Raw genomic sequence first — 18,251 nt, 5'->3', positions numbered from 1 at the left:
CAGGAGTTGGAGGTTGCTGTGAGCGTGATGCCATGGTACTCTACCCAGGGGGATAGCTTTAGGCTCCATCTCAAAAAAAAAAAAAAAAAAAAAAAAAGCCTGTTTTAGGTAATAACTAATGAATTTAGGAGTAAAGTGGTACAATGTATCCAATACACTCTCAAAATGCTTTAGGAAAAAAAACGCGTTTATATGTGTAGGTGTATGTGGAGGACAGGGAGGGGGAGAGAGGCAGGGGAGGAGAAAAGGAGGGAGGAGCGACTAAACTGTTAGGTAGGTCAAACAATATAAACAGTAAGTGAACACAGGTAAAGGGCACAGGGGAGTTCTTTGTACTGTTCTTTTCTGCAAATTCAAAATTACGTGTAAATAAAACAAAGAGTTACCTCTAAGAGTCCTCTCAAAAAAAAAATAGCAATGCATTTCCATATAATAAAATATGCGGTTTATTTCAACTGTTTCATTAACACATCACACACAAGGGCTATAAAGAAATCTGATTATATTTAAATTAGTACTATAGCTTTACAGATGAAGAGAATAATATCCTAAAGCTAAATAGTCTGTATTATATTTCAGCAAATTTCTGCAAAATGAAACCAGAGGTAAATATTTTCAAACTATAACTACATTAAGAAATGTTTCTTCTCAAAATAAGTGTCAAAAGGTAGATACTGTACAGATGTGATTTCCTAAGAATTTCTGATATGGTGTTGTTCCATACTGAGCCTTAATGAAAATAAAGTAAAATCATATACTTACTGTAGCTAAAGCTGCTGCTACACTGCATTTGCATAGGAAGCGCACATTAACTTACCAACTACTACCTTAATGTAATAAAATAAGGCCCAGTGGAAATAAAGCACTCACCTCCTCGTTATTTTTTTTCAATAACCATATCTTATCCAAATTTTTTATATTAAAAACAGCTCTTATTTTGGCTACAACTGGAAAAACTTTGCCTGAGAAATGTTAACTCTGTTCCACTTACCTTTGTCTGCTCTTTTCTAAGTTGCTTTAATAATGTTAAATCGTCCAAATTCTTTTCTCTCTCTTCTCGGAGGGTTTTTACTACTGCTGAGGTCTGGGCTATACAACTTTTTATGACTCTGTCCCTACTGGCATGAGCTGCCATCAACTAAAAGAACAAAGGGAGGAAAAGGGGGTGGGGAAAACATCAATTTATCACATTTTACTGGTTTTTTAAAAACATTTTGATACTAGAGAAATTTAATACTTTCTAAAACAGTGCTATAAACTGAATTCATGGAAGAAAAGACTGTACTGAATCAGCTATATCATCTAAAAAAAATAGATAGAAGGAAACAACTCTGAGGGTGGGAGGTATGAGGCTCCAGGCTGTCTCCTTCCTCAATATGCTCCCAGTACTTCCTGCTCCTTTCCTCTTGCATTCCCCTGCTGGGCTTTTCATTGCAGCTTCCCTTATCCCAATCTCTGCATTTATTTCATCCATATGTTCCTTTATCCTACATCCACCTTCTCACACCTCTGAGCCACTTACAGCTCTTCTTCCTCTCTTTTTTTGGTCCTTTCATATTTTTTCAATCTCTTGGTGTCAAGAAGTGAAAGAAATTATAAACTAAACTATGTAGAGAAACCTATGTAGGACAAAGTCCTGTTCAAAATAAGTATTGATTTAAGAAACTTACATATGAAGCACGGATCAGTGGTTGTATCAGCTGTGTGTACTGATTTGAAAGTTGACAGAACAACTCTTTAATAACCTCCATCTTAATGGAAGGTCAAACAATGAAAGCTAACAAAAACAGTTCTTTACTATTTTCTGTCTTGGTTCACAGGGTTGGATAGTAATGATTCAAATACTCTCCATGATCACAGCCAAGTTTTGATGATACTCCCAAATTTTACATTTGTAAAGCCTGTTTCAAGTCCATAGACTTTTTATTGTCCAGCATTGATTTTTTTTTTTTTTTGAGACAGAGTTTCAAGCTGGTGCCCTACCCACTGAGCTATAGGTGCCGAGCCTGTCCAGCATTCATTTTTACTTTTATCTTGGGAATAAACAATGTAAAGCTAGAAAAATCTCAGACTGAAGGGTACATGCTTTAAAAGGGGATCTCATTGCAATTATTTTACTTTTACCATGAGTATACTTTTGAGATTTGGAATTTCTAAAATCAGTGCTTCATAGTAACTTTACTGATCAACTCTTATAAAGAAGCGTTATCATTAGAAAATGCAAATACTTCTTCAGTTATAGAAGAAAGCTGGGTCAGGAACTAGTCAGGGTGAGTATAAGCAACCTGAGCATTTCACAGAGTTCTACTTCTTGACCAAAACAAGATTCAACAGTAGTTACTGGCGTGGGTGGATATCTGCTGCAGGCCTGATCCCTAGAGCAAAGCTACTTTAAAAACTATCCTTTACACGACATACATGTTGCTAGATCCCTCTAGGGTGTAGATGCAGACAAAAACCCAAATGCATAAGGATATCTAAAACAGAGCAGTCCCAAATTTATCCTGATTCAACAAAGGGATTAAAAAATGAGAGTAGCAACAGCATTTACGTGCAAAACAGTACAGTAAGCACTTTATATTAATTCACTTAATCCTCTAACAACCCTATGAACTAGGTACTATTATTACACTGTTTTATAAGGAAGCTGTGGCACAGAGGTCATCTAGTGACCAGAACATGTTCAAGGTCACCCAGCTAGGAAGTAACAGAAGTGGAGTTTATTCTAGATCTGAAATGCAGGTTGTTAATACTATACTATAAACTTCTAGATTGAAGATTATACGGTTAGTAAGGTGAGAAGGGACTATCACTAACATGACCATAAATTCTAGTTCTTTAAACAGTGGCACTTAAAGAAACTAAGTGAACTGTCAAACAACATCATAGTAAATTAGGACTTATACTCATACTACCTACTCCCAATATGGGGTACTCTCAATAAAGTGCACAATCTCACAATTTTCTCAAGCCACATTACTTATCTGATCATTCAATAAAATAGCACATATACTTTAATACAAAGCAGGACAAAAATATCAGTAGTTAATGTTCCAAATTTTATTAATCTTACCTAAAATGGATTTGAGAAATGCACTTTAGGTTTTATTTATTTATTTTTTTGAGACAGAGCCTCAAGCTGTCCCCCTGGGTAGAGTGCTGTGGCATCACAGCTCACAGCAACCTCCATCTCCTGGGCTCAAGTGAGTCTCCTGCCTCAGCCTCCCAAGTAGCTAGGACTACAGGCACCCACCACAATGCCCAGCTATTTTTTGGTTGCAGCAGTCATTGTTGTTTTGGCAGGCCCAGGCTGGATTCAAACCCGCCACCTTAGGTATATGTGGCTGGTGCCTTAGCCACTTGAGCCACAGGCGCCGAGCTGTATTTTAAGTTTTAAATGTTTTCTTTATATGACAATGAAGTCATATAAAGTAACCCTGTGACAGAGTTTAAATCAACAAGAATTGGGCAGTGCCTGTGGCTCAAGGAGTAGGGCACTGGCCCCATATGCCACAGGTGGCGGGTTCAAACACAGCCCCAGCCAAAAACTGCAAAAAAAAAATCCCCAAATAAACAAAAAATAACAAGAATCGTTTGAACTTTCAATAAAAGGATATTAGTAAATAAATTATAAAAAAAATTTAACTGCATCATTATCTCCTTTTGCTTTTGTAAATTAAAAAGAGAAATAAAGGGAGGCAATGAAAAAATATATACTTGAGACACCAAAGCTTCAGTAAAAATCTATCTAACTGAAAGGCCTGAAGGGTTTTAATTCTTTCATATATCAGCTGTCTGGCTTTTTAGCATAGATTCACTCAAAGTTCTTCCTCTTGTTACTGTTACACTTTACTGTTTTACTCCCCTCTTCCTTCCTTTGTGCAGGTCTCCTTAAGTTAAAGAGTGAAAATGCAGAAGCTAAAAAATGGCTGCCTCCATTCTGTTAGAACCATTCTTTCGCAGATTTGTTCAAAATTACGATCATATATTTTCTTTAGTTTGTAGAAACCAGATCAAAACTTAAATGCGCAAGTTACTACAAAAGTTTTGAGACAGACTGTTATTGTCCATTATTTCTATTCTAAGAAACAAGTGGAGGCATCCTTTCTGATTGACCCATCCAAGTTTCAGCTTGTTCAGCTTATTGGTGTTGCTGGGAGGTTTTAATTTCTTTCCATCTGCATGGATTTTATGTTTCTTGGTATTTGTGTCTCTCAAAACTTTCATAATGACCCACATATACACCCTCAGAATTGGGCAAGGAAACATGAAGATGTCCTTCTTTTATTCACAGTTTAGTTACATGATCATAGATTTCTTATTCTGTCAGCAAAGAAAGGCATAAAAGAAGTGAAAGAAGATTTGAAAGATACACTTACAGACTCATAAAGTTGTTTACAGGTTTGGCTGGCATCAATTTTCCCTGCAAAGGAAGCTGTTGGAACCGTAGTGTTTAATTCATGTACTATTCTGTCATCAATTGTCCTCATCACCTTGAGTAATTCCTATGTATATTTAAAATAAAAGAATATAACCTGAATGGAAAGTTAAGTAATAAAAAATAAGTATTTAAGCAAAAAATAAAGCTCTTAGATATTTTACAACTCTTTAAGTTAGGAGTGGGGAAACCAAGGCAAAGTACAACCATAAGAAAATCTTTTATTATGTAAGGATGATAGTAGGTTAAGTAATAGCAGTTCTAACAGTGGGCACCCAATCTGCTCAACTGTAATTATCTTGAGGGTTAAGACGGTCTTACTCATATTTAATGCATTTGCTGTTATGGTGCTTAGTCAACAGCACATGCTCTTTCCATCTCCAACTTACAGTCAACAGAATTCTACTGAACTTATTCACCACAGATTCTCCATCATAATGCAGCAAAAAAATACCCTCTTGGGCTTTTAGCCTTTTCATTTTTTTGTAGTCAAGTATTATTTTTGAAATAAAAATAGGTTAAACAAAACATGCTGCTAGAGAGGAAATCAAAGCTCTTCATGGCCTCCATATTCACAGAACAAGTTGGAATTAGTTTTACCCTTAGTGACCCTGCACACATCTCTCAAGGTTGCTCTCTCCCTTAAAATGCCTTCAACTCCTAAAAACCAAGCAAAAGAAAAATGATACCAAAAGGGCAGGGAACTTGGCCTGGTGACAATGACCCACCAAGCATAGCCTCTCCTCCCCGCATTATGATTAGCACATTCCTTCTCCCTGGTCACTAGGGAACAGTGAGAATCACCTACATTCTGTCTTCAGATGTCTCTAGTAGTACACTCTTCTTTTTCTTGTTTCTCAAATTTATAAAAAACCCAAATATCAAAAACCAAAAAACCATGATTACTGAAAAACCAAAGAAAACAGAATTATAATATACTAGAAATATACTTATTGAAAACATCTAAGACAAAATTCAATATTAATATGTATGTATTAAAAGCAATTGCTTGATTCTCCCGCAACATATGTGCCATCCTACTTCTTTAGCCTTTGACAAACTTAAATCCCTGACTGAAACCAGCTCCTTCATTTCTTTCCATATTCATTTGTTAAAATAAACTTTTATTGGAATTGAAGCATTACTTTCATTTTAGAAAAACTAGAAAAAAATTGTAAAGAAAATAAAATCATCCATGGTTAACCACTGTCAATATTTTAACATGTCTCTTTGGTTTTTTTTCCTATACATATCAATGAACATTTTTAATAAAATGGAGATACTATGTAACATTTTAAAGTCCTACTTTATGACATTATACTATGAGCATTTTGTCCTTGTTACTAAAAACGCCTTTTAGACATTTATAATAGTTTCATAAATATTCTCTCCTATGGAAATGCTAAAACTTACCTGCCCAATTCTCCATTAAGGAACATTAGTTTCCAAATATAATAGTCCATTCAATCTAAACCTGTAGCCTAAATTTTTTTCTACCATTCTATTAATCTTCAGTGAATTTAGTAGCCTTTTCTACATCTCAAAGAGAAATAGCTTGTGGAAAGTTCATAACTGAGACTAATAAAACACAGACAAACTCAGATATAAAAACTAGTTCTTCACACTTCAAAAATATTCCCAGTCTATAAAAAAATTCATGTGAGCAATTAGTCATGTGGATGTGCAATTTGATAAAATATATTAATCATAACAATAAAATCATTCATGTGTTCCTTTGGGGGCAAGACATGATTTTGTAAGAGGGACCTTATCTAACAAATGCAATCAGTGTAACCTGGTTTCTTGTACCCTCAGTGAGTCCCCAACGATGAAAAAAAAGAAAGAAAAAAAAATTCATGTGTTAAAATAAAACCACGTTCTTTATCTCATTTCCTCTTCCTGTATCTTTCTTTTTCATTGATAATATCCTCTGTAAACTGGAATTCTTAGGGGATAATATCACAATATTCATAAGCAACCACAATTTTAAATAGTGTGCTATATACAGTACAACATGTCTGTAAAATGGTTTTAAATTCCAAAAAAATGACAGTAGCACCATTTACGGAGTCAAAAAAATAGGTAAATTGAAGGGTAGTGGGGAGAGGATAAAGAGGAGATGACTGATGGGCACAAAAATACAGTTAGGAGTAAGAACCAGCGTTTGGTAGCACAGCAGGGCAACTATAGTTAATATTTATTGTCTATTTCAAAATAACTAACAGAATAGAACTGGAATGTTCCTAACACAAAGAAATAATAAGTGCCTGAGGTGAGGGATATCCTAATTACCCTGATTTGTTGATTACACATTATATCAGTGGTTCTCAACCTTCCTAATGCCGCAGCCCTTTAATATAATTACTATGGGTCACGACCCAAAGGTTGAGAACTGATGCATTAGATGCTTGTATCCAAACAGCACATGTACCTCATAAATAAAACCATAAACAACTAAAATTGACTAAAAGAAATTAATTAAAAGTAGGTAGGAAGAAGACAGTGATCCACCCTGCCAATTTTACCTTTTACAACTTGTCTTATTAAAAAAAAAAAAAAAGAAGAAGTCCTAGCCAGGTGTGGTGGCTCATGCCTGTAATCTTAGCACTTGGGAGGCTGAGGCAGGCCCATTGCCTGAGCCCAGAAGTTTAAGACCAGCTTAAGCCAGAGCAAGACCCTGTCCCTAAAAATATCCAAGTGTTGCAGCTGGCACATACAGTCCCAGTTACTTGGGAAGCTGAGGCAAGAGAATTGCTTGAGCCAAAAAGTTGGGGGTTGCTGTGAGCTGTGATGCCAAGGTACTCTACCAAGGGTAACAAAGTGAGACTCTGTCTCAGAAAAAAATTTTAAAAAGTGGACAATGCCTATAGCTTATTTGGTAGGGCGCCGGCCACATACAAAGAGGCTGGGAGGTTCAAACCCGGCCCAGACCAGCTAAAACAACAATGACAACTGCAACAATAACAACAAAAAATAGCCAGATGTTGTGGTAGGCACCTGTAGTCCCAGCTACTTGGGAGGCTGACACAAGAGAACTGCTTAAGCCCAAGAGCTGGAGGTTGCTGTGAGCTGTGACACCACAGCACTCTACCCAAGGCAACAGCTTGAGACTCTGTCTCAAGAAAGGAAAAAAATAAAAAGTCCTTTAAAATCTTCTAAAACTTTCTTTTCCCCTGTCTAAATTGAACTAAATTAACCCAGGGTTGGATAAAGTTTGTCTTGGCTATGAAAGTCCTGTGCAATCTTTCTTCTTTAAATAATGCAGCAGGTAGAGAAGAATACCAGAGTTCATTCATCTATTAACTCATTGTTCATTCGAAACAAAATTATACCCTGCTGGGCAAGGTGGCCCATGCCTATAATCCCAGCTACTGGGAAGGCTGAGGCAGGGGGATCATCTGAGCCCAGAAATGTGAGGTTACAGTGAGCTATGATGCCCCTACCTGGGGCAGCAAAGTGGGATTCTTTCTCAAAAAGCAAACAAAAAAACAACAAAACTATAATTGTCCCTTGGTATTATTGGTCCTGGAACCAAGGATGCTCAAGTCCCTTATGTAAAATGGCACAGTATTTGTATATAACCTACCCACATCTTCTCATATACTTTAGATCTCTTATAGATTACTTATAATACCCAAAGCAACGTAATGCTATGTAAATAGTTGTTATACTATATTGCTTAGGGAATGACAAGAAAGTAAGTTCTGCACATATTCTGTACAGATGCAATTTTTCTTCAAATATTTTTGATCTGCTGTTTGAATCCATGGACATGGAACCCACAGATTTGGGAAAGCTGACTATATTAATGTCTAGTATGTGTCAGGCACCATTCTAAACACCAGGGTTACAGTGGTGAACAAAACAGAAAGCAAAATTCCTGAAGGAGGGAAGTAGAAAATAAACAAGTACTCCCATAAACAACATAACTTTGATCCTGAGAAATACAATGAAAACAAAAAAACAAGGTCAGGAACTAGGAGTCATGCCTATAATCCCAGAACTTTGGGAAGTCAAGGATTGTTGGAAGCCAGGAGTTTCAAGACTGGCCTGAGCAATACAGCAAGATCTCACCCCTATAAAAAAGGGGAAGAGATAAAAAATTATGAGGCAAAAACAAACTTTAAGGTGTTTGAACAACTGAAAGAAGGCACGTGGTCTGAGGTAAGTCAGAGTAGAACAGAATATAGAGGATAATATAGACCAGGGGTGGGGAACTTGTAGCCTTTTGACCGAATCCAAGTCTACAGAACAAATCCTTTTATTTTTATTAATACATTTTTGCCCATCTTTTATATATTTTTTATTTTTAAAATGAACATATTTAAAATACCAAAGAATAAAATAAGTTTCAGCGGCGCCTGTGGCTCAGTGAGGATGGCGTCAGCCCCATATACTGAGGGTGGTGGGTTCAAACTCAGCCCCAGCTAAATTGCAACAACAACAACAAAAATAGCCAGGTGTTGTGGCAGGCACCTATAGTCCCAGCTACTTGGGAGGCTGAGGCAAGAGAATTGCCTAAGCCCCAAGAGCCGGAGGCTGCTGTGAGCTGTGATGCCACAGCACTCTACCGAGGGTGACAAAGTAAGACTCTGTCTCTAAAAAATAATAATAATAAAATAAATTTCAATGAAATAATCTTCCCAGATTGACAGGCACAATTAAGTACATCAGTGGGCCTTTGAAGACTAAATTGACCACTGCTATGCTCGTGATTTAGTTCTACCTTCCCCTACCTGACTGGTGCCACTACCACATGAGACTGGGTGGCAAGAATTTATGAGGTCAAGTATGCCAGTATGTTATCAGCTTTTGATAACACTGTACTGTTTCTGTTTGAAGTGGAGTTTGTGAACAGTTGCACAATTCAACAGTATTTTAAAATTCTGTCTGCTTAATAGCCTATCATGTCAAAGAAGACCAAGAGAATGCTGAAGGAAGAACACAGATTTTTTTTCTTTGAGATAAAGTCCACTCTGTCACCCTGGGTAGAGTGTTGTGGCATCATAACTCACAGCAACCTCAAACTCCTGGGCTCAAGTGATCCTCCTGCCTCAGCTTCCTGAGCACCTGGGACTACCAGCACCAGCCACAATGCCTACCTACTTTTTCTAGTTTTAGTAGAGATAGGGTTTCACTCTTCACTCCTGAGCTCAAACAATCCCCCACCTCCATCTCCCAGAGTGCTAGGATTATAGGCATGAGCCACCGTGCCCAGCCAGAAAACAGATTTTTAAATGAGGATTGAGAATTGCAATATTATCTAATTTCTGCTAAAAACAAGATGATTTGCTTGCTTTGTGATACTGCAATAACATTAAAGAAATTCAATGCTTATCAGTATTATAACAGTCATAAGGGCCACACATATTTTAAATTAGCGAGAGAGGTATAAAAGGTTTTTAAAAAATTGAAAACTGGCAGTGCCTGTGACTCACTGAGTAGGGTGCTGGCCCCATATACAGAGGATGTTGGGTTCAAACCCAGGCCCGGTCAAACTGCAACAACAAAAAAAATAGCCGGGCATTGGGGTGGGTGTCTGTAGTCCCAGCTACTGGGAGGCTGAAGCAAGAGAATCACCTAAGCCCAGGAGTTGGAGGTTGCTGTGAGCTGTGTGATGCCACAGCACTCTACTGAGGGCAATAAAATGAACCTCTGTCTCTACAAAAAAAAAAAAAAAAAAAAAAAAAGAATTGAAAGCCTATTCTTTCAAGCAGATATAAAACCTAGAAATAATGCCACTGAAGCAACTTATAAAGTAGGTTACATACTTGGGAGAAAAGGGAAGCCATTCAGTGATGCATAAATTGTGAAAGAATTTCCTTTGCTACCAAGAGTTACTGGCTTTGGCACTCTTGCAAATAGAACATGGGGAATAGATTATCTTCAACCTTTAAGATAAGTGTCATGAAGTTTTACTGAATTTAGTAGATTTAGTCAGCGTATATACAGACAGGGTACCTTCATTACAGGAAAACAAGAAGGGTTTATTGCACAGATAAAAAAAGTATAAACAGATGCAGAAGTTCTTGTTTCTTTTCATTGTATCTTGCTTCAGCAAAATCTCTGTGCTCCTATTTTAAGTGACCCTCTGCAACAAGTTGTAAGTGGTGTTAATTATATTCAAATGCAACACAGCATAGTCAGTTTTGTAACATGTGAAAGTTGAATGATGAGGTATTCAGTGTGGATTTGCTTTATCATCTAAAGCAGTGGTTCTCAACCTGTGGGTCACGACCCACAGGAACTGTATTAAAGGGCCACAGTAATAGGAAGGTTGAGAACCACTGATCTAAAGTGTGTTGGCTATCATGAGAACAGTTAAATTTTATGAAGAAAAGAATTAGCAACATGAATTATTGAAAGATTTCTGTAGGAATGCAGCATTTCTGTGTGATACATCAAATCAAAACAACTTGCATATTTCTTTGCAAGCTATCTTTTGTTTGTTTGTTTGCTTGTTGCAGTTTTTGGCCTGGGCTGGGTTTGAACCTACCACCTCCAGCATATGGGGCTGGCACCCTACTCCTTTGAGCCTCAGGCGCCGCCACTGCAAGCTATCTTTTTTCAAAACACTTCTTCAAAAAGAATTTCTGATGAACATTATCTCCAGTTAGAAAAGGTCACTGATGAGCAGGATGATATATGCAAGTCATCTGAAGAGTAAGCAGCTGTCAGAGTCCTATTAATTGGAGAATACAATGAAAAGTTTACTAACTTTGAGAATCATGAAATCACACTCCCATAGCCCATTTCAGCTTCATTTAGTTGGTGTCACCAAGACACCTAAAGAACTATCTGTGTAAGTGGAATTGATTGAGCTCTTAGCAGATGACATTTTAAAGTCATTATGTGATGCTAAGAAAGATCCAGTTGAAATATAGAAAAATTCAGTAGAATACCCACACCTTCAGCAATATGCCTGAAAAGTGCTTTCTTACTTTTCAACCACTTACTGCTATGAATCTACATTCTCCTACTAACCCCAATAAAGATATTCTTAAGGTCACAAATGACTCATCTAGAGGATCAACTGAAAATTTGGACCTCTGTGCTGCAACCAATTATTCAAATGTTTTCCAACAAAAAGCAGGCACAACAAAGTCATTAAAAGGTTAATTAACTTTAAAATTAAATATCTTTCACTTTCTGAAATTATTAAGTATATATTTGTTAGATTTTTACAAAATAACGTACTCTTTTTTTTTTTTGAGACAGAGCCTCAAACTGTCCCCCTGGGTAGAGTGCCGTGGCATCACAGCTCACAGCAACCTCCAACTCCTGGGGTCCCCTGCCTCCGCCTCCCAAGTAGCTGGGACCATAGGCACCTGCCACAATGCCTGGCTATTTTTTGGTTGCAGCCATCATTGTTGTTTGGTGGGCCCGGGCTGGATTCCAACCTGCCAGCTCAGGTGTATGTGTCTGGTGCCTTAGGCATTTGAGCCACAGACACCGAGCCAATAACATACTTTTTTTTTGAGACAGAGCCTCAAGCTATTGCCCTGGGTAGAGTCCTGTGGCATCACAGCTCATAGCAACCTCCAACTCCTGGGCTCAAGCGAGTCTCCTGCTGCCGCCTCCCAAGTAGCTGGGACTACAGGCACCTGCCACAACGCCTGGCTGTTTTTTGGTTGCAGCCATCATTGTTTGGCGGGCCCAGGCTGGATTTGAACCTGCCAGCTCAGGTGTATGTGGCTGGTGCCTTAGCCGCTTGAGCCACAGGCACCGAGCCCATACATTTTTTAAAGTATATCAACTTGCAGTTTCTTGAATGTGGCCTTATTTGATTATAGCTAATTTAATGTGGCCTTCTAACATGAAAAACTTCCCTACCCCTTGTCTAGATAATGGAAATGGTTAAAGATTCTGTTCTATAGGCAACAGAGTTCTAGACAAGGGAATAACATTACTTTTTCAAAAGACAACAGTGGCTGGTGTGTGAAGAATGGATTACAGGAGGAGAATGGGAACAGAGTGACCATTTAGGAGATTACTGGGATGGTCTAGTCAAAAGATAAAGATGGTATGATAAAGTGGTAACCCTAGAATCAGATTTAGGATATATTTTGAAGATACAGCTAATAGGACTTGCTGATGAATTAGTGGTGGGGGATTGAAGAAAGGGATAACTTTGAGGTTTGAGGCCTATGCAACTAAATATATGATAGTGCCATTAATTGATGCAGATGGGGAAAAGACTGGGGAAGGAAGAGATGTGGGAAGATCAAAAGTTCTGTTTTGATTCACAGGATATTTGATGATACTAAGGCTTACTATTAACTTTTTATGTGATATTGGTATTATCTTAAAATTCTGTAATTTTTAGGAGATAAAGATCGAAATATTTATAGAAAAGAAGACTATCTAGAATGTACCTCAATATAACTAGGTTGGGGGGGCAAGTGGTAGCAATACATAGATAAAATAAGAGAGGTCACGATGCTGGAGTTGAGGGATAGGTTCATAGTATATGTGGCAACATTTCTCCTTTTGTTTATGTTTGAGATTTTGTAGAACAAAGTTTTGGTTTTTTTTTTAAGTTCTGTTCAGACTTGTTAAGTTTGAGAGATCTGTTACATATCTGAGTAGAAAAATGGAGTAAAAAGTTGAATGTACCAGCGACACTGATTAGGCCTAGAGCTGTATTAATGAACTGATGTTCTTTAAAGCCATGAACCAAGAAAAGATCACTGAGGGAGAATGGGAAGTGGAGAGCACCTATGATCAAGAAGCAATTCTAGGATCTAAAAGTACAGAAAAAATCTGTGATGCCACAGAAATCAGAGGAAGAATGATTTAATTAAGGAAATGGTCAATTATGTTGAATGATAACTAAGTCAAGAATTCTTTTTTTTGAGACAGAGCCTCAAGCTGTCCCCCTGGGTAGAGTGCTGTGGCATTACAGCTCACAGCAACCTCCAACTCCTGGGCTCAAGCGAGTCTCCTGCCTCCGCCTCCCAAGTAGCTAGGACCACAGGCGCCCGCCACAACGTCCGGCTATTTTTTTTTTTTTTTTGGTTGCAGCCGTCATTGTTGTTTGGCGGGTCCGGGCTGGGGATTCGAACCCGCCACCTTAGGTGTACGTGGCTGGTGCCTTAGCCAGTTGAGCTATAGGCACCGAGCCTAAGTCAAGAATTCTATGTACAGAAAATTATCTTTTAGATTTAGGAAAATAGAAATCATGGGTGACCTTGAAGTGAGCTATTTAAGCAGTGTTTAATAGACTGCAGGTGGCTTAAGTACAGGCAGTAAGAGAAAACATGGTGTTGAGATTAGGCCTACTATTACAGGTCATGTTATAGGATTTTAGTCTTCTCCATAGCCAGTGAAATGTCTTAAGTGTGGTGGCGTTACATGAGTTGATCTGTGTTCTGAAATGATTGCTGAAGTTAAAATTATGGTGTGGAAAACAGAATGAGAGAAATAGGAGTAAAGAGATCAGTTGAGAGACTGGTACAATAATCCAGGTAAAAGATTATGCAGTTTGACATTTCCTAGGGTTTATATCAACTATGAACTTTGACCAGTTTTGAGTTTGAACATTAATCACTGTAGCCAAAGTCTCCTCCAATAAAACAATTTGGAAAGGGCGGCGCCTGTGGCTCAGTGAGTAGGGCGCCGGCCCCCTGTACCAAGGGGGCGGTACAAACCCAGCCCCCAGCAAACTGCAAAAAAAAAAAAAAAAAAAAAACAAGGATTGTGGCAGGCAGCAGTAGTCCCAGCTGCTCCGGAGGCTGAAGCAAGAGAATCACCTAAGCCCAAGAGCTGGAGGTGCTGTGAGCTGTAATGCCACGGCACTCTACCAAGGGTGACAAAGTGAGACTCTGTCTGTGGAAAAAGAAAAATTGGACAAACTATTAAATTCCTTATATGGCAATGGAAATACATCTACATTAAATAGGTAAATGAATCCATCAACTTTACAGTCTTATCAATAGAACCCACAAACGTGGATTACCAAATATAGTCATATGTCACTTAATGATGGGGACACATTCTGAGAAATGCTGTCGTTTTGTGTCAGCATTTTACATCATAGTGTACTTACATAAACCTTACTACATAGCTAGAATATATAGTATAGGATATTATTCCTAGACTACATACCTGTACATCAGGCCACCGTACCAAAGACCATAGGCAACTGTAACACAATAGTAAGTATCTGCTATTTATGTATGTAAGCATATAAAGGCACAGTAAAAATATGGTGTTAATCTTATAGGACTACTGCCATATTTGTGGTCCAAAATGTCATTATGTGGCATGTGACTACATACCAGTTTTTATCTGTGTATTACAGAATTATCAATGTATGATCTAGAGCTTAGCTTTCAACATGGCAGACCCTAGCCACATGAGTTATTTAAATTAAAATTAGGCCAGGCACAAAGGCACTCTGGGAGGCTGAGGCAAGCAGACTGCCTGAGCTCAGGAGTTCTAGACTAGCCAGAGCAAAAAATCGAGACCCCTCATCTCTACTAAAAATAGAAAAAGTAGCCAGGTGCTGCGGAAGGAGCCAGTAGTCCCAGCTCCTCAGGAGGCTGAGGCAAGGGGATCCTTTGAGTCCAAGAGTTTGAGGTTGCTATGTGCTATGACACCATGGCTCTCTACTCAGAGAATGAATAAATGGGTGGTACCTGTGGTTCAATGGAGTAGGGCACTGGCCCCATATACCAGAGGTGGCGGGTTCAAACCCGGCCCTGGGCAAAACAAAAAAGCTACAAAAAAAAAAAAAAAGAATAAATTAATTAAGTTAAATGACCAGCCTGAGCAAGAGCGAGACCCTGTCTCTACTAAAAATAGAAACAACTAGCCAGGTGCTGGGTAGGTGCCTGTAGTCCCAACTACTCAGGAGGATGAAACAAGAGGATGGCTTGAACTCAAGAGTTTGAGGTTGCTGTGAGCTATGATGGTACAGCACTCAAGCTCAGGGCAATTGAGCAAGACTGCCTCAAAAAAAAAAATTAAACACAATTTGAAATTTACTTCCTCAGTTGCACTAGCCACATTGCAAGCATTCAAGAGCCTCATGTTGCTAATGGCTACCACATGAAGACAACACAAATGTGGAACATTTCCACCATCACAGGAAGTCCTATTGGACAGTATTATATTCTAGAAAATACAATGATAATCTCTAAACTGATAATGTATTTGTTCAGAGATTGCTGAAAACAGTAAGCTATTCTTAAATGTCACAGAAAAGATTCTAGAAATGTTAAAAAGAAGGAAATAAAGGAGGTAAGATGCAAGAAGGGATTTCTATTAAAACTGGAAAAGTGGAAGGAATGTGAACCTCACTAAGCTCACATTTCTTTATAGGAAAAAAATTATCAAAGCTCTTTAGGCAACTTAAAGAGGTTCTTCTAGGCAAAAGGTCAGGTGGCACTCACTGACTGAGAGCAAATGAAGGTGAATGCAGGCACAAAAATGCTGCTATTGAATCAAGTGGATCATCCATAAGGCGTTATTTATTGCCTACCTGATGCCTAGATCTGATGGCACACTCTCCTCCCACTTTCTCGCTCACAAATTCACCAAGAAAATATACAGAAGACACCCGTGAACAGACATAATATGCAATAAACTGCAACACACGTCCACAGAGATAAGAAAGAAATACTCAGGTAAGTAGTTCTCTAAAGGCTACATTTTGTATAGGCCCTAGAAACCACAGCTTCTAAATATCAAATCATGGTAAAAGATAACTCTACAAATTTTGTAGTGCCCCTAGCTTCTCCTATCTTTTATCCTCCTCAAAGAGATTTGATTTATCATTAATCTCTAATTTTAGGCTGACACTTGAGATAATTCAAGCACTTTTCTTGGAATTTAATTTTAAGTCTTCTAATTGTGGAGGAAATCTCATTCCCTTGGAAGTCAATTTAGGTATGAAGCAGTGCCCATATTCACTAGTAGGGAGAAGAGAAAATGTTCTATTGTCTCTACAATTATACTATAGTTTATTCCTAAAAATTCCTTTTATTTTAGTGTATATGAAGGTAGGGAGGGGAAAAGCACTTTTATATGACCAAACTACAATATACTCTGGAGAATGATCTACAAGTCCCTTAATCTTTTCTCTCCTTTCCCTCTGTGTGAGGGTACCCATAAGTAGATCCCATTAGCATGATAATACCTTTGGGCAGACCTAACTGTCAAACCTATTTTTACAGCAATGCTCACACTGCTTCTCCCAAGTCAGAAACACAAACTTATCTGCTACTGCCAGGGACCTCTGACCCCCAGCACCCCCAGGGACAAGAAGAAAGAGTGAAAGGGAAAAAGCTTGATGCTAGAAAAATTTACTTAATCTGTATCTAATTACCATATGACTAAAAATCAATTATGTATAAATAAAAATTTCTAATAGAAACATTCTAGGAAGGAATACCTAGCTGATATATGAACTAGGTGATATATGAACTAGGTCTCAGATACAGGAGGGTTTTCAGAATGGGAATCAGTTTTTAAAAGCACAGAAATGAGAAAAGTGCATGATGTGTTCAGGAAAAAAGCTAGCAGCCCTATGTGGCTGGACGGTAGAGTTCAGATGCATGCTGGAGGTGGTGTTGGGTGAGTGGGAAGAGACATGCACGTGGTATACGGGCAGTGTTAAGAGATAACAGATAGAGAGAAGTACTCTGTGATCTAATTTTGAAAGGTCTCATATGCCACATCAAGTAGTTTAGAATTAATTATATGAGTCTAAACGTTAGAAGAATGGTTTGGATACTAAAATTCAGAAGATAACAGTATATGCCACAGTATTAAGGGGGAATATATTATTACAGAAATGAATGCCTAAGACAGGGAGATCTGTTGTAAAAATGACAGAGCTTGGTTGGGTGCAGTAACTCACACCTATAATCCTAACACTCTTGGAAGCCAAGTTAGATGGATTGCTTGAGCTCAAGAATTCTAGACCAGCCTGAGCAAAGAGCGAGGTCCCTTCTCTACTAAAATAGAAAAACTAGGTAGGTGTTGTGGAGGGCACCTGTAGTCCCAGCTACCTAGGAAGCTGAGGCAAGAGGATGACTTGGGCCCAAGTGAGTCTCTGTGAGCTGTGATGCCACAGCCCTTTACAGAGTAAGACTCTGTCTCAAAATAAAACATGATAGTGTCTGAACAAAGCCAGTGGCAACAATGATGAATCTTACTAAAGTACCTGATAATCTCAGTTACTCTGCTCAAAAATGACCCCCTAATTTCATACTAAGTATTCAAGGCCTTCCACAATTTGCTTCTAAATTTTTGCATAATCCCAACATGCCCCTGTGGAAACTCTTTTCCAGTAATGCTGGATTTTGCCTAATATACAATTGCCTCTGCTTATAAGTCCCTTGGTCCCTGCCCACCTAAGGTCCAACTTAATTACCATCTCTATTTCTCTCTAACCTCTTACAGCATTTTATACGTCTTTTCAATGTTGTCTCTATGTTTTATATCCCTACTTAAGTTTCTTGTTTTATACCCTGTCCACTGGATCTCCCTAAGTGCCTGAGAGCTACTGTTCCAGAATGAATTGTTCCCCATGTTTAAATTCATGTTGAAGTCTTAATTCCTCACATGATTGTATCTGGGGATAGGATCTTCAGGAATGTAATAAAGGTTACATAAAAATCACAAGGGTGGGCTCGGCGCCTATGGCTCAACCGGCTAAGGCGCCAGCCACGTACACCTAAGGTGGCGGGTTCGAATCCCCAGCCCGGACCAGCCAAACAACAATGACGGCTGCAACCAAAAAATAGCCGGGCGTTGTGGCGGGCGCCTGTGGTCCCAGCTACTTGGGAGGCGGAGGCAGGAGACT

General features: G+C 38.5%; 1 protein-coding gene across 1 annotated transcript in view; it reads right to left on the bottom strand.

Annotated features, from left to right (window-relative positions):
• CCDC58 (coiled-coil domain containing 58) overlaps positions 1-18,251 on the bottom strand; it is a 30,110-nt gene that overhangs the window by 8,795 nt on the left and 3,064 nt on the right. Inside the window, exons 2-3 of the mRNA XM_003795078.2 lie at positions 4,380-4,505; positions 992-1,138 (exon numbers count right to left, since the gene is read on the bottom strand). Coding sequence (XP_003795126.1) covers positions 992-1,138; positions 4,380-4,505 — 273 coding nt within the window. The remainder of the gene's footprint in view (positions 1-991; positions 1,139-4,379; positions 4,506-18,251) is intronic.

Source organism: Otolemur garnettii, unplaced genomic scaffold, assembly GCF_000181295.1.
Source record: "Otolemur garnettii isolate 467f Iridium unplaced genomic scaffold, OtoGar3 scaffold00089, whole genome shotgun sequence".
In the NCBI taxonomy this organism is placed as follows: Eukaryota; Metazoa; Chordata; class Mammalia; order Primates; family Galagidae; genus Otolemur; species Otolemur garnettii.
This window is presented reverse-complemented; position numbering and strand designations above follow the sequence as displayed.